Source organism: Podarcis vaucheri, assembly GCF_965113315.1.
Source record: "Podarcis vaucheri genome assembly, chromosome: 12".
Classification (NCBI taxonomy): Eukaryota; Metazoa; Chordata; class Lepidosauria; order Squamata; family Lacertidae; genus Podarcis; species Podarcis vaucheri.
In genome coordinates this window covers 11,371,582-11,385,951 of record NC_138750.1, presented here as the reverse complement: position 1 = coordinate 11,385,951, position 14,370 = coordinate 11,371,582, and the positions used below count along the sequence as shown (strand labels likewise).

The following is a 14,370-nucleotide window of genomic DNA, read 5'->3' as shown; positions in this document are numbered from 1 at the left end:
GTCGCGATAGGCGATCCTTCTCGGCGTGAGAAGAACATCCCCCCCTCTTTCCTGCCCCCCCCCCGGGCAGGGGAAAGAGATAGACAGAAACGTATTTACATGCCTTTATTTCTGTCTCTGCAGCGTTACAAAAATCATGACTGCTCTCTTCAAACGCCAACAGCCGAGAGACAAGCTCCTCCTGTACTTCCTGTACAGCTCATATTACACTCTGAGCTAATTCCGGTGCTTCTCTCTGTGAATAGACTGTTCCTCTGTTTCCCACGGAACAGTCCCAACATTCCCATTTATGTTTTGCTTTCAAGCAGTGAACTTCATGTTAATTATAAACTGCAGAAAGATGCAGACTCAGAGTTGGGAAAGGATTTGAAAGGTCATTTGGCTCGTCCCAGGCTTCAAGAGCCACTGCTGCTACAGCATCCATGAGAGGTGGCCATCCAGCCTCTACTTCGAAACCTCTAAGGAAAGATAGTCCACCATATTCTGAGGCCATCTGCTTCACTCTCAACCCAAATATTTGCCCAACCTTGGCTTAAGGCTTAAGCTGTAAATTGGAACATGCAATTAGTGTGTGTGTGTGCAAAGAAATCGAGCAACAAACTACGACAAAGTTAGATCCAAAGAAGTGTAAATGGAAGGAAAATAGCAACAAGCCCTGTTCCACAAACGTTGGCACAACAGCTTGATTTGGAGTTCACTCAGTGCTTTATGTAGCAGGGCAGGCTTCTACCGCAAAGAACAGCATATTTGAATTTAGTTTCATTTCTTTGCACGCAACTCTGTAACCCTTGCCCTTCCATAAACATAAGCTGCCTTCTGCATCTGGAAAAGCACACCTGGATCCATTCCTAAATGTACATGCAAACCTCTCAAGAACATTGGTTTAAAAAATTTTTTAGTATAAAATCCAAACTGCAAACAAAAAAGAAAACAGTTACAAAGAACACTGCTTTTCTATATTAACAAATATATATAGAAAAGCACACCCAATATTTCAAGTGTACCAAAAGTAACCCAAAACAAGTTGAGCATGCTCTATAGCATTTGGTTAATTAAACTACTGGGTTAAAAAACAAAAGCAGCACTGGATCTAGCCTTAATTTTAAAGCATTTCTCAAAATTGTGCCAATTCAGCTATGACACACTGGTACATGACAACAAAGACAAAATGTGAAATTAGTTCCACAATTATCAGTCTACTTGCTATATAGTTTTCATTGAGTGACACTTTACCAATGAAAGCAACAAAAACAAGCCTTTGTGTTGCACTGCAAAAAAGAAAAAGAAAAAACACCATTTTAAGTACAGCAAACATCAACAGGGCATACAGACTTAAACACAGTGACTCAACAGGATTTTCAGGTGTGTTCCCGGTTGTGAATTAGAGGGACCACATCCATGGCATCATCTGCAAAATTATTGAAAAGCATTTAAAAAATACTCAATTAAATGAGGTTCTGCCCCCCCCCCAAAGCTCTACAGATACACAGGCTAGCATAATTCTATTCTGTATTGTTGTTTGTTTGTTTGTGTTTGTAATTTCACTTCTATGATTCATTGCCAGAGTTAATGTATTTTTCCCTAAAATGCCCTCCCTTTTAAGCACGTCTGTGAATTTACCTTCCAACACTGATGCTTTGCATAATATTCTCCTTGTGCAATCCATTCTTCTGGAGTTGAGGTTTTAACAAACATGCTGTCATCGAAATCTAGGAGGCAAAACAAGGATGGAAGGAATTGTTGTACTGTTAAAATGCTTGTGACATCAGCTCAGCTCACTTTTAATTCAGTCATCTGAGCGGTTCTCTTGAGTGTAAGCCTGCTTTGGGGTGGAGACGTTGTTGTGATGTTAACATATGAGAGTGCTGGAGGTGAAATAGTTAAACAAGTTACCCAATCAGAACCCAGGGGGGTGGAGCCAGAGGGACTATAAAACCAGCTCTGGGAGGGGCAAAGGGAGGATGTTCGTTGGGAGTTGGGTGGAGTGGGAGTGAATTGGGATAGAGTCTGTGGGTAGGTTGAGTTAGGGTAGCGAAATAAGTTGAGACAGGAATAGTTAGGGGCTAGGAAGACAAGTAAATATCTGAGAGGTGGTTTAGTGAGTGAGAGCAGGTAGCAGAAGTTATAGGTCTGGATAGGCACCCCATGATTGTAATTGACCGATATGGTTTATGAAACCACACACTTGTTAAACTGCAATAAATAAACAGAAGTTTATGTTCCAATTTAACCCTGACTGGACTCAGTATTGTACCAGGTAGGGCCTGGGTGGTAGGAGCGAGAAATAAAGTGGCGGCACAGGGATCAATACACGGTGAAACGTCCGGGGACCCTGTGTGATCGCCACAAACAAACATGCTGTCATTGAAATCTAGGAGGCAAAAAAAGATGGAAGGAATTGTTGCACTGTTAAAATTCTTGTGACATCAGCTCAGCTCACTTTTAATTTAGTCATCTGAGCAGTTCTCTTGACTGTAAGCCTGCTTTGGGGTGGAGAAAATGGGACGCTGGTTCCCCAACTCACATCCCCTTCTCAAAATGGCCCTCTGACAAAGCTAACTGTTGGCCACAGATATAAATGTTCTTGGATATGTGACAGCCTTAGCCAAGGCTTTCCTAGTATGTTTCAGTCAGCTGTGAGTTGCTTCCAAGGAACTCTTGAAGAGACAGAGATAAGAAGAAACCAGAGATATATTAGACACAGATCTTTTTAAGTCAGGCTTCCCCAACCTGGGGTCTGCCAAATGTTGTGGAATTACAACTTCCATCATCCCTGACCTTTGGCCATATTGGTTGGGGCGGATGGATACTGCAGTTAGAAACAGGAAGGCTGTTTTTAAGCTCATTAAACTAGCCCTAACATTACTGAAGTCATTGGGAATTTCCTAAAATGTAGGCGATAAAAAACATTTAAGCATAAATTTCTCCTTCCTTAATTATTTGCACCTTCTGTGCAAAAATCAAATGTTGATTATGAGACAGTCTAGTTTGCCGAATTTTGTAGCATAGACCTTACCTTTATCTTCCTCTGTTTTGACAACCTGAACGAGTTCTCGCTTGATGAAATATCGAAATGCAGGTGCACGCCTGTCACTGTTTTCGTCAAAGATCCACAGATTGACTCTGGCCCTTGTAATAGCAGTATATAACTGCTTTAACTCTCCATTAAGCATCTAGGAATACAATGATGTGCAAAAGACTATCATAAAGAGCAGTGCTGCAGCTAAATACATTTGGACTAATGTTTCATCAAGAAAAATCAAACTCTAGGACGCCATGTTTGAAGACACGGATATCAAAATAAATTTACTAGTGCAACCTAACATGCCATTAGACTGCCAAGCCAAGTGTGTCCTTTGGTTTAAACTCACCTGTTTGGAATTCACTGCTTGTTTATAATACAATTATTTTCCCACAAGTCTGAGAAATCAGCAGGTAATTTGGTGTGCATGCCCAAAACCTCATTATGGGCTTCAAGTTCACATATTAACTTGCCTGCCCAGGAAAGAAGGGCAATATATTGTAATGTTGGACGCTAAGATACTTAAGTGAAGCTTGGGATGTACTTTTATAAGCACAATTTGTATCCAATTTATGATAATGGATGAAAGATTAAAAATGCATTACAATGCAATATCTTCGGTTAGTCCTCAAAGATTGGGATGTCCACTATTTAGAGATTCCTATGTATTCTTTATTTATTCAACGGAAACAATTACTTATTTAAAAATAGGTTCAAAAAGAGGGACATGATGATTGCTTCTGATTTTATTTTGGAATCACCTTGTACATTTCTGGATTCAGAACAGGAAGTTTTCCTTGAACATCAGCAACTTTCTCCAAGGGCGTTTCAATGACCATTTTGGTTTCTTCAGGTAAAGGAGAGGGAGGTTTGAAAGAAGAAATTATTTTCCATTCTTTGTAAGCCTATGTGGGGGGGGGGGGGAGAGACAGACAAAAAAATAGCTATAATAGCACTACTGCACCCGGAAAGCTGTAACCAAGTTTTCAATTTTACTCGTGTTTGAAGTCAACCTCAGAAAGCAAAACAATCTTCAAATCAGTGAGCAAAAGCATACAGTGCAAGGAAACAAAGAAACCCTCTATCTCGGGCAAAAATCCCTTATCTAATACCAGATATGAAAATGACTCCAGCTATAAGCTAAGTGGAACTCGTTTGTCAAGTGTTCCCAAAACAATTTACTTGGGGTCAATGTCTTCACTGCTCCTGAATATATTCTATAAATTAAGATGTGCTGATATTGCAAAAAAACCAACAACATTTAGTACAAACAAGCACATGTGATAGAAATCAAACCAGCAGATAAAAGAACATATTGTTATTAGCAGGAACAAAGGATGACAACTCAACCTAGTCTATTTGAGTTGTTCAGCTCTCCCCTAAAGAGAAATGAATGATATCCAGTCCCTCCCTCCCTCTCTCTATTTTTACATACCTCTGAATCTGTGAAAAAGTTGTAAAGGAGCACATCATCAAATTCCAAGCCTTTTGCTTCGTAAATTGTTAGCACAAGAGCTAAATTAAGTTCCTCGGGGATCTTTTCCTTTGCTATTTCATTTGCTACAAGAATCACCTACAATCAGAATGGGAGACATTAGATCACCAAAACCACAGCAACCCATGAAAATAATACAATAAGTAGAAAGTTGCCTGAAGTTGAATCTAGGTCTTCAGATTCTGGTGATCGATAAGCCTAGACAGATCCTATCACTGAGAAGAATGGCCTCATTTAGGTGCCTAGGTTATCGTAGTTATCCAGGAACAGTTTCCACACCTCCATCTGAAATTAGGGCTGTGGACTTTTTTTGAAGATTCAGAACTGGTGCCCATAATTTACAAGTGCAATGTATTCTGATGCTCTCAAACAAATAAACAAGAAAAACAAGTGGTCTTCTCAATTACTGCAGACATGCTTAGTTTTATTAACATTCTGAAAAGCTGTTCAAAGAACTCAAGACAGCACACTGTCATTTACAATAGCGAAAACAGCAACGTTCTGTTCTGGTACAGAACATATGCTGAGAAAAGCCTACCTGATGCGCTCCAAACTCTATTGGCTGTGTTTTTCTTTTGTTGCCTCTCAGAAGAATTGCCAGATCGCTAACACTGCAAGATTCCAAGACGGTGGGTTTGGGACCATCAAAGAGGCCTGAATCCCTAGGAAGACGATCAAAGGATTCTGGGAAATAGTACTGAAGCAAGTCAACAACTCCCGAGGCCAAGTGGAGAATACCTGCAAATGATAATGAGCAGGTAGAATTGACCTATTAAATTTGTCTCTCGGGTGGGACACAAAATAAAAGGGTAACTGAAAGGACAATATTAATCTTGAAAAGTTAGCAAATGCCTAGCTCAAATGCCTGGGTCACAAAGCTGTTTTACAGCTATGGTTCAAAGGCTGCTTCATTGAGGGTGACCACATGAGGGGACAGAGAAGGGCAGAACATGGTCAAATCATATATCCTCCTTCCACATATCTGATAAACTCATGTTCATCAGAAAGGTGCACAGAAGTGGGTATCACAGAATCACCGCTTTAGACCCATAGGAACCAACCCAAGCTGGTGCCAGTGCCCAATCCTGCACAGCAGCAGCTATGAGAATCAGTCACCAAAAGCCTCAACAGTTCTGCAAAAAGTCATGTGGGATTGATTTGGGTTACATCTACGCCATACATTTAAAACACTATTATACTACTTCAACAGTCAAGGAGAATCTTTGTTAAGATTGTTAAGGGTGCTGGCAACTGTTGCTCTGTGATGTCAGCACCCTTAAAAAAACAAACCTATAGTCCTCAGGATTCTCCATGACTATTAGAATAGTGTTTTAAATGCATGTTGTCCATGTGATCTTGGACTGGGGCCAACTTCCAACTTCCAGATCAGCAATGGCTTTACTGGGAGCAATGATTCTTCACCTCTTTTCTCCGTTCAAGAGATGCCATAATCAGAAGCCTGAATCAGAGAACTGTTGCAAAGATGGGTAAGAGAAATCACACCGGTCAAATGGCAGAATTACAGGAAAATCCTCTGTAAAGCAGTGCTTCAGTATTAAGACTGCAGAGGATATCTGTACAAGCTAAAATAAATTCTCATTCAGTCTGGAAATTATCATTTTCAGTCTAGATCAGTGGTTCTCAGTTAGCCAAGTACTGTGGACCCTGTTTTTCAAAAGCCAAGCCATGAACCCCCTACTTTTAAAAATGATATTTTTATGGAAGTTTTTGTTATGTGAATGGTGTCACAGACCCTCTGGGTGGCTTACACAAACCGCTTGGGGTCCACAGACCACCAATTGGGAACCACTGTTCTAGGTTGTTCAACCTGAATACTTTAAAGGAACTTTAGCTTAATGGAGTACAGCTATCCTCTCTTTTAAACCTCTGTCTCCTCAGCCCACCCCATGTAATGTATGTATATAGATTTAAGATTTTGATACCTGAATGAGACCTGTAGTTCTGATAAAGCTGGTATATCCTTTTTGGTTTTCTAACAATACTCTGTTTCTTGTCAGCAGAGGTTTTGCTGGCATAGTGGAAAAGTGATTTCAAGTCACTGAAACGAAAAGCAACTCCTTGCATAATGCTCTGTGCTGTGTCGCCAGTCAGGAACATCGCATTTGGGTCATCAATGCATTTCATTAACAATGCTAGCTCTGCCTGGGTGAAATCCTGAATTTCGTCCCCATAAAGCTCATGGATGCACCATGGTAGATCACTGAGCTTTAAGAGTCTTTGAGACAATTTGTGCAAGACATCTTCTTCATCAAAATAATTTCCTTGTGATCGTATTTGTTGGTAAAGGCTGAAGAGTTGATAAATTTCACTACGGTCTTCTTTGAAGTTTGGGGACCTCTTCCGTCCTAGTTTTTTGTATTCCTCTTCTGTAAGTATGCCTTGGTGGCTGCTTAAAGCCTCAAAAGACCCTTTCAAGAAAGATTTTATTTCTTTCCAAACCAACGCTGGGTTGTAGGGACATTTGCCTTTTACCATTTTGGGCCAGATTTCATTCGCAAATATACCATAAGTCACAAAGACTCGAGGATCACTCTCTCTAATATGGACTTCTGCAACCTTTTCATCCTCATCATAATCTACGTCAACGTCTTCCTCTTCCTCCTGCCAATTTGAGATGGCGAGATCTTCTTTAGTAGACCATCCAGCAATGGTGCGCTTAAGACTTCCGTCTTCATTTCTCAGAAAAAATGGTTCAGGCATAGAGGCATCAAGGAGGAGCAGCAATTGTCTGGATGTGAGGAAGAGAGGAAAATTTTCATCTTTAACATCCTGAAGTCGGTGAACATTTGGTTCAAGGGGCTTGAAATGACTAGTTGCCTTTGAAGACTTGCTAAGCTCTATGAAGTTCCTCTGAACTTCTTGGCACAGAACATGGTTTTTGGTAACAAAGATCTGATGCAAGTGTTCCAGTTTGTCAGTTTCTTCTTCAGCATGTTCCTCATCAGAGTCATACCGTAAATTCATTTCTGGGTCTCCTAGATTTGAACCCTGTTCATCTTCATCCAGCTCTTGCTCATCTGTACTTAGAGAAGTTTCCAGTTCAGATGAATCAGTGGGGTCGCTGCCATCTTGCTTTTCACTATCTTCCTCCTCAGTGCTGTTTTCAAAATGCATATTAAATTTCAATCTGGGCCACATCTGTCTGACCAGCAAGGGACCTCCTGCCAACTCTGCTTTCTCCCAGTAAGAATAAAACTTTTTCCAAAGCCTGTACAAGCAACAAGTAGTCTTCCCAGTTCCGCTCCGTCCAATTAAGATGATTGGCTCCAACGGTCTGGGGTTCAAGTCAATGACTGCGTATTCCAACTCACCCACTCTGAAGGGGTATTCAACAGCAGTGGTCATGTCACTGATGATATTAAGTGCCATGTTAGTACTGAAACTGTGAAATTTCATGATGTTGTATTCCGTTTCCACTGCACTAGCTGGGGGAAAGTATTCAGGCAGGACATGATCTTTTAACTTTTCTGGCTTAGTATCTTCAACATATATGCGAGGAATGCGCTTTTGTATATTCAAGTTAGAAGAAATTGGAGTTGCATTGATACCTTTAAGCTTTTTCCTCAAAATACAGGACAGCCCACGATTGTATGCTTTACATATCTTTTCAGCAGCAAGTTTAACAGCTTGTTTAACAGCGGCACGGTCAGCAGCAAGATCAACAGCGCGGTCGATAGCGCGGTCAATGGCTCGGTTGAGTTTGCAGTGATCAAGCACAATGTCCCATATCCTGATGATTTCTGTGTAAACCCTCCCAGTTTTTTCTGTGGGATGTGTAGAATTCTCATTCTCTATTATCTTTTCCGCAGCCTCGCTACAGCGAGGAGAAAAGTCTATGGCAAGCTCCCAAAGCAGCCTGGCCCCTTTGTCCAACTTCGCCTCATAGAGCCGAATGTCACCTTTCAAATGTTTCAGCCTCTTTTGTAAACCTTGAGTCCATTCACCGTTTCCTAGCTGCTGAATTGCCAATACTACTTTCTTCTTCATATGGTGAGGGAAGCTTTTGTCTCCTAATTTCTTAAGCACCTCAGAGGTGCATTCAATTTCCCATGTCATATTATCAAAGTCCTGAAGGCACATCTCAATTTCCTGAAGCTGTCGATTGACTTCGGCGTCTTCTTCCTCTTCTGCTTTGGCCTCCTCAAGCTCATTCTGCACCTTCTCCCCCAATTCATCTTGGTCTGGGCAAGCATTATAAGCCTCATGGGCACACACCTGCCGATATTCACTCTTGTCATCTGCAATCCTGGTCATGGAAGGTGGCTGCTTTGGTACTTGGGATGCCACTGAGTTCTCTTTTGTTGAGACTTCATTCAGTGCAATTTTTTGGATTAAGTGTGTGATTGCTTGTACAAGGCAATCTCGCAGAGTCAATGGCTTATTGGTATCTCTGAAAGATGAGCTTTGAACTCCAGCAACTTCTGCCTCTTCCTCTTCACGGGAAACAGCACATAGATTACGTTCTGTGTCTGACGGCAGTTCTTCAGGCGGCATTTTGGATGACCGTGCAGCTGAAGAATGGGTTGAATTTTGTGGCTCTGACTTGCCGCAAGCCGAAGTGGATTTCGGTATTTTAGTTTGATGTCCTGCTGCGTCATGTCGCGACCTCTTCTTGTTCTCAGCCACAGCTTCATTCCAAGCTATAAGCATCGGATCGGTCTTTTTTATTCTGTGACGCACATCTCTGCCAGATTTATTTTTTAAATTCAAGTTAATTTCAAACTTTGCAAGCAAGCCCAACATTTTCTTAACATGCTTTGTTAGGTTTTTCTGAAAAATAATGTGCATGACTGTGTCCCCATTCTTGTCTCGCCTATTGGGACTAAGATACGAAAATCTGGATGGATCTGAATCGTACAGTTCTAGAAGGTGACTCAATAAATGTAAGCCATTCTCGTCTAGAGAGAGAGAAAAAACAAAAATATACAAAATTAAGTTTTGTATTTCCATTCGCACAAGCCACAGTAATATTTTACATTAAAGTTGATCCTTTTTATCCATACTGTACAATGCTCAAAGTGGTTCATAACCATCTCTGTTTCCATCCTTCAAGTTAACTTACTTCTAATGAGATGCTGCCTACCAGAAACAATAAAAATTTACTGGCCTGAGAGAAACCTATGGAGGGCAGATATTTCATTCCAAGTAGAAGGAATTCTCCACCGCCTTGGAACAAGTTCAGAGTTCTGCAATCTCTTGATCTAGGGAGTGTTAGGTGACTTTTCTTTTTAATCCTTTTGACCCACCTTAAGGAATATTTATTCGTTTTCGGAAGGGGGTGGGGAGTGGAAGAATAAAAAGGGCGCTTCAAGAGCGGAACTATGCATACAGGTTGTCCCCATTTTACTCCCATCTGTCATCACCAGCATATAGATTCTCCATACAATGCAAGGGTTCATTTGTTCCTAATTAACTTGGCTAAATCTCTCGGCTCTGTTGAATTTTATACTTAATTGTTCAGGTAAAGCTTCCAAATGAGGTAGCTCTCTAAGACAGGACAGAAAGGAGAATAAAAAGTGCCACGCTGTGTTCTTTGATATTTGAAAGAACTAACGAATATTACACATGATGTAGGTGGTTTCATTTGTTCATGGAACCCCAAGTTGCCCATTTCAACTGGCAGCAAACTCTCTGGGTTCTTTGGCAAAGATTCTTCTTACGATTTGCTGCCCACAATTCTTCCGAGCAGAAATCATGGGGGGGGGCAGTGTGGGACCTAGGAAACCAGGGTTCAGATCCTTGGCTCAGCCATACAGCTCACTGATGACCTTAGGCCAGCCACTGCCTCTCAGCTTAATCTCCTGCACAGAGTTTGGAGTTTGGATTTGATATCCTGCTTTATCACTACCTGAAGGAGTCTCAAAGCGGCTAACATTCTCCTTTCCCTTCCTCCCCCACAACAAACACTCTGTGAGGTGAGTGGGGCTGAGAGACTTCAGAGAAGTGTGACTGGCCCAAGGTCACCCAGCAGCTGCATGTGGAGGAGCGGAGATGCGAACCCGGTTCCCCAGATTACAAGTCTACTGCTCTTAACCAGTACACCACACTGGCTCTCCACAGGGTCCCCACAGGGTCATTGTGGGGATAAAAATGGGGAGGGAGAACTGTGCATGCCTCCAGGAGCTCCTCGAACAACAACAACGACAACAACAACAATAATAATAATAATTTATTATTTGTACCCGCCCATCTGGCTGGGTTTCTGGCTGGATGAAAGGTGGACTATAATTGGAATAATAAATAAATAAATATGGACTCTACACTGAGCTATGGAACATTCCCATCCCCTTCCTGGTGGTTTTGCACACCATGCCACTGACTTTGCAATAGTGAGAGGATGGCAGGAGAAGCTGCAGTCAACATGGTTGATGAAGGTTATAAACTATTTCAATAAACCACCACCCACAAAAATACCAAGTCAAAGTCCTTACCTTTCTTATCAAAATAAATGGACAACGCAGCATGTAAAGGGGTATCGCCTTCTGCCATGGATATATGGTGTGGATTTGCACCGGAGCTCAGGAGCACACATGCCAGCTCAAAATCATTGCTCTTTAAACATTTCTGAAGCGGTTTTTCATGGCTTGCTCTACTCCCCTCAGGTGACGCTTTGGGAAATGATATTACAAATACCAACATTACAAGCGCATGCTACTGGGGATCGGGGGAAACAGCAGCTAAATTTCAACAATTCTAGAAAAGGCACAATGCATCCACAGAAGCATGTGAGACTAACAACAAGGATTTCGCTATGACTGTATGCAAGCTGCCCTTTGTCTACTAGCATTTAGGTTGGAGGGGAGAATGAGATGAAAGGGCGGCTTTCATAGCACAGCCCCATGATAAACAGGGCAGAAGTATGGAAGGCATAATGGGAGCCTCTCTCTTAAGTTTAAGGCAGGCTTAATAAAAATGCGACTCCCTTCTACGATTGGATTGAAGACTTACACAAACTCGCAACATATGAACAACTTGCATATAAACGCAGACTTGCCATGGCCAGATTCAATGCTATTTGGAATCCACTCTTACAAATACTGTAATAGGTTAAGATCTGGTGAAGTACAATACAGTGGTACCTCAGGTTAAGTACTTAATTCGTTCCGTAGGTCTGTACTTAACCTGAAACTGTTATTAACCTGAAGCACCACTTTAGCTAATGGGGCTTCCCGCTGCTGCCGTGCCGCCGGAGCCCGATTTTTGTTCTCACCCTGAAGCAAAGTTCTTAACCTGAAGCACGATTTCTGGGTTAGCGGAGTCTGTAACCTGAAGCGTATGTAACCTGAGGTACCACTGTAACAACTTTGCAAAATATACAGTTTTGGGTTACCCCCTTTCCCCCTTTATTCTCTTTTATACAAGGGTTCTGTTTCTTTCTCAAAACAGCTCAAAAGCAAAGTTTATTTCCATGGGGGCACTGTGGGTTCTTAGCGCTCTGTACCACAGTAATTCCTAGCTTCTGCAGCCATCTACAATCAAGTTAAACCAAAGGATGGGTACATCAAGCTTGCAACTGAGCTAGCAGTACCAAAGCAGCTCATAGCGTCACAATTCAATATTGCTTGATTGTAACCCACACCACCAAGCCTCTGCCACCAATTTTGCTTGGTCACCCTCTGCTCACATAAAGCGCCATCTTATTCTGCAACACAATACCACAGCTTTTCCACGCCATAGTTCAGCAGGCACAAAAGGCTATTTGTAGTTACAGTCGTACCTTGGGTTTCAAAAAGCCTAGTTCTCGAACGTTTTGGCTCCCGAACGATCGAAACCTGGAAGTGACTGTTCCGGTTTTCAAACGTTCTTTCGGAAGCCAAACATCCGACGTGGGTTCCGCAGCTTCCGATTGGCTGCAAGAGCTTCCTGCAGCCAATCAGAAGCTGCACTTTGGTTTTCAAATACTTTGGAAGTTGAACGGACTTCTTGAACAGACTCCGTTTGACTTCCAAGGTACGACTGTATTTTTTTTTAAAAAAAAAGGCAGAAGAGATAGACTGGCATTAGTTTAACTCAAGAACGAAGAGATATTCAGATCTTCAAAGAAAGTCTGGTTTCTGTGAATACTCACCTCCCCTCTGGATCAAGCATCTCACGAGATGCAGCCGTCGCCCATCTGACCTGTCCATGTTTTTCAAGACAGTGCCAATGTCAACGTCTGACAGATTGCAGTTCTTAATAAGGCCGTCTCCCAATGTCATATTCCCTGTGGTTTTTCGAGTCAGCAGCAGCATAACTTCATGCCACCTTTGCTTCTCCAGCAACAGCTTTATGAAGCTGCTGGCGCACCCAGGAGGAATGTCACAAACTATTTCTTCAGGGATTTCTGAAAGTAGTCAAAATAAGGCTGCCATTATGCCCAGCAAAGTTACAAGATCTTTGAAATACACTTGACTAAAAAAAACAAATTCCTTGGCACTTCGGATTTGATTATTGCATGTGTATTGCACCCCATGGTTTCATTCCATCCAAGTCCCTTCATTCTCATTTGTTCCCTTATTTTTCCTAGCTTTTAAAAATGCCTTTTCTTCCCTTTAATGTAGTTTTCAGAACAATTAAAAGAGGTAGCATTTTACCCGCTTTTTCCCTAGTTGTATGGAAGTTTCCCTCCAACTGTTATGCTTCTGCTGGCATGTACAGTGTGCTGTGTTTGTGAAGCACATTAAAGGCAGCGGTACAGTGGACCCTCTGGATACGAATGTAATTCGTTCCAGGGGTTCGTACATACCCCGAAAAATCAGCAAGTAGAGGCGCCGCTTCTGCGCATGCACGCGCGGCTAAACCCTGAAGAATGGCATTTACCAGAATGGCAGCATTCGCAACCCGAAGGTAACGTAACCCAAGAGTCCACTGCAAAATACTTTAACCCGCTTTCCAGGAAAGTAGTCCGGGGGGGGGGAGTGGTATATGTATCTCTTCTAGATACTCACTGAATCAATCCTAATCAAACTCAGTGGGGCTTATTTCTGAGGAGGCCTGGATGTAAACTGGAAATTCTAATCTGATTTAGATGTGGTGAAATTTTTCGTTGTTCTAGAAAAATCCAAAACACTTTCACCTTTTGCTCTGTCTGTAATATGTCACAACTTCTATCTTATTTAAATGCCAACTGAATACGTTGACATACAAAGATGAGCACTGATTGCCCTCCTCAAAACACTTAACACAGTTGTGCATTATTAAAAAAGCTACAAACCTAGGGAAGAAAAAACTGAACTCCCCGTAAACCTGCAAAATAGCCAATGTGACGTTTCAAGTTCTCTATTTAAGATAGGAAGAAGGCAATGAAAATACCGTATTTTTCGGCCCATAAGACGCACCGGCCCATAAGACGCACCTAGATTTTTGGGGGGGAAATAAAGGGAAAAAATTTTATTTCCCCCCCCCCAGGTGCGCTGCGCTACACCAGGAGCTTGGGGCGTGCGGAGCTCAGCGCGCCCCAAGCTTCTGCGTGCCGGCAAGGTCTCCGCTAGCGTGGGAGAGCCGGGCGCCTCTCCCAGGGCTAGCGGACCCCTGCGCTAATCCAGAAGCTTGGGGCGAGCTGAGGTCAGCGCGCCCCAAGCTTCTGCGTGCCGGCAAGCAGTCCGCTGCCGCCCCAAGCCTCGCGCACCCGGCGGGAGGTCCCACCGGGTGCGCGAGGCTTGGGGCGGAAGCGGACTGCTTGCGCGCACCTAGAAGCTTGGTCCGCTGCCGCCCCAAGCCTCGCGCACCCGGCAGGAGCTCCCACCGGGTGCGCGAGGCTTGGGGCGGCAGCGGACTGCTGGCGCGCACCTAGAAGCTTGGTCCGCTGCCGCCCCAAGCCTCGCGCACCCGGCGGGAGGTCCCACCGGGTGCG

At 42.8% G+C, this 14,370-nt stretch overlaps 1 protein-coding gene across 1 annotated transcript in view; it reads right to left on the bottom strand.

Annotated features, from left to right (window-relative positions):
- TRANK1 (tetratricopeptide repeat and ankyrin repeat containing 1) overlaps positions 1-14,370 on the bottom strand; it is a 51,020-nt gene that overhangs the window by 10,604 nt on the left and 26,046 nt on the right. The window contains exons 11-18 of the mRNA XM_082192696.1: positions 12,607-12,861; positions 10,970-11,146; positions 6,461-9,436; positions 5,056-5,255; positions 4,458-4,595; positions 3,784-3,927; positions 3,017-3,173; positions 1,621-1,709 (exon numbers count right to left, since the gene is read on the bottom strand). Coding sequence (XP_082048822.1) covers positions 1,621-1,709; positions 3,017-3,173; positions 3,784-3,927; positions 4,458-4,595; positions 5,056-5,255; positions 6,461-9,436; positions 10,970-11,146; positions 12,607-12,861 — 4,136 coding nt within the window. The remainder of the gene's footprint in view (positions 1-1,620; positions 1,710-3,016; positions 3,174-3,783; positions 3,928-4,457; positions 4,596-5,055; positions 5,256-6,460; positions 9,437-10,969; positions 11,147-12,606; positions 12,862-14,370) is intronic.